Source organism: Austrofundulus limnaeus, unplaced genomic scaffold (genome assembly GCF_001266775.1).
Source record: "Austrofundulus limnaeus strain Quisiro unplaced genomic scaffold, Austrofundulus_limnaeus-1.0 Scaffold60, whole genome shotgun sequence".
Classification (NCBI taxonomy): Eukaryota; Metazoa; Chordata; class Actinopteri; order Cyprinodontiformes; family Rivulidae; genus Austrofundulus; species Austrofundulus limnaeus.
This window is the reverse complement of record NW_013952462.1, coordinates 363,649-365,551: the sequence shown is the minus strand read 5'-3', so window position 1 is coordinate 365,551 and position 1,903 is coordinate 363,649. Positions and strand designations below refer to the sequence as shown.

The 1,903-nt window shown below is 37.7% G+C and overlaps 1 protein-coding gene across 3 annotated transcripts in view; it reads left to right on the top strand.

The window, feature by feature from the left end:
- LOC106518367 (uncharacterized) overlaps positions 1-1,903 on the top strand; it is a 44,760-nt gene that overhangs the window by 19,001 nt on the left and 23,856 nt on the right. For all 3 annotated transcript variants that reach the window (XM_074559741.1, XM_074559740.1, XM_074559739.1), the window contains 1 exon segment: positions 735-932. In XM_074559741.1, the coding sequence (XP_074415842.1) occupies positions 735-932 (198 nt within the window).

The window sequence follows — 1,903 nt, the reverse complement described above, 5'->3', positions numbered from 1 at the left end:
ATATAATTTTGTAACTTTTGGTTTTTGGTCAGCCTTTTGCTACATTTACCTATTAGCTGTTCTTTTGATYCTTTCAACTAGTTTTAGTTAGTCTTAGCCACTTAGCTTTCAGTTAGCCTCATGCTACTATTAACATTTAGTTAGCATTTTGCTACCTAAACTTTTTACCTACTACTTTACCACTTAGCTAGATTTAGCTTCTAGCTACAGTTTTGCAGTTTTTAACTTTTAGCAAGTCTTTTGCCACTTGGCTTTATTCTTTGTTAACTGACACAACAAACTTTTTACAGATCCTGTTTTCAAAGTTATTAGTGTGAAAACATTGTCATCTTCTTCAAAAGCAACTTTTGGGGAGCATGTGATTCACATAGACAAAGATAGTAGCAAACTGTTTCTTGTACACATGCAAAAGCATTTGAAGTATTTTATGACCCTGACTGAGGTTTTCATTTGGCTACAGGTAATTTATTTTYCACATACATCTGCACTGATGATTTTAAGATTTCATTAAACGCACGTCAATTTTGTCATTCACTGATTCACTCTGCAAGTACTTCTTGCTAATTGTGTCCAAAGCCTTAAATCTACAATCAGAACATTCGTTCATAAAACACTTTGATTTTGTTTAACAGATGAAAACAACTTAAACTTGTCTCTAATTTAGTTTGATTGTATTCTTGACAATCGTTCTGAAGATATAAACTGATCCATCTTTATCTTTCTTTGTCTTCTAGAATCCAGAATCCCTGGACCTGTCTATCCAGAGCGCCCTCTCGGCCCTCTTCCCACCGTTTGAGGCAACGGCGCCCGTCGTCCTCAGCCAGCTGTTTCGCACCATTGATGAGCGATATCACGGTGACGCGCTGCAGTGCCTGCTGGACTTCCTCATTCCCTCCAAACACCTGCTGGAGAGCGTTCAACAGGCTGCGTGTGTGAGTAGGAGCATGTTAAAACTTTCTGAAGACCTTGGCAGTTCTGCAGGTTTTTCTCTTACAGGACACTTTGCATGCACACAGGTTTTTTCTTTCTTTATTTCTGTAAGAAGGTTTTGTTGAAAGGTTACAATTTATGTCTTACCTGTTGCAGATTTTGAAGAACCTTTGTTTGGTCAAATAAAATTAAACTTTGACCACACTGATTACATACAATATACACTACTATTTTTATGCTGACAACACACAACTTTATATATCAAAGAGACCAAATGGCTCTTACCTGCTGCTCAAACTAGAGTTACATATAAAGCACTGAATGGCCCATCTCCCAGCAAATTTAAAGCAGCTAATTGTCCCTTACCACCCAACGAGAACACTTAGCTTCCAGCATGCAGGTCTTAGTTGTTCTAAGATTCTCTAAAAATAAACGAGAAGGAAAGACTTTAGTTTTTCAGGCTCTCCTCCTATTCTGTCCCCATACTTGTAGAGCTACACGTAGTGACAGATAGCTAAACAGATGTCCTGAATTTTGAAAGAGTTGAAGGATGACCCAGACGTGGAAGTAAAATTGAGAACTGTTTACTTGTTTGTCTTCATCTTCATTGACWTGCTTTCTTACAATGTTTCCGGAACATGTTGTGAAACTGTAAATAAAAACATAAAAATTAACCTATTTTGCAATTGTTCTGCATTATACCATTGTTAACTAAGCTACACGTGGCAGAATTAAGCTACACATGGCTGAATGAAGCTTAAACAATCATGCATAAAACTTACTCTAAAATAAAATTAGGACACAAAATATACATGAATCCTGATCCATAACATAAAATGTAAACTTACAAACAAAGCTTCTCCGAGTCCCAGCATAGATGGATGCAAATAGGTTTTACTCAGACTGTGTCTCAATTCATGGGCTGGGTCCTCATGAGGACCCAGCCTAGCTGGGCCACAGAGGCCACATCCTT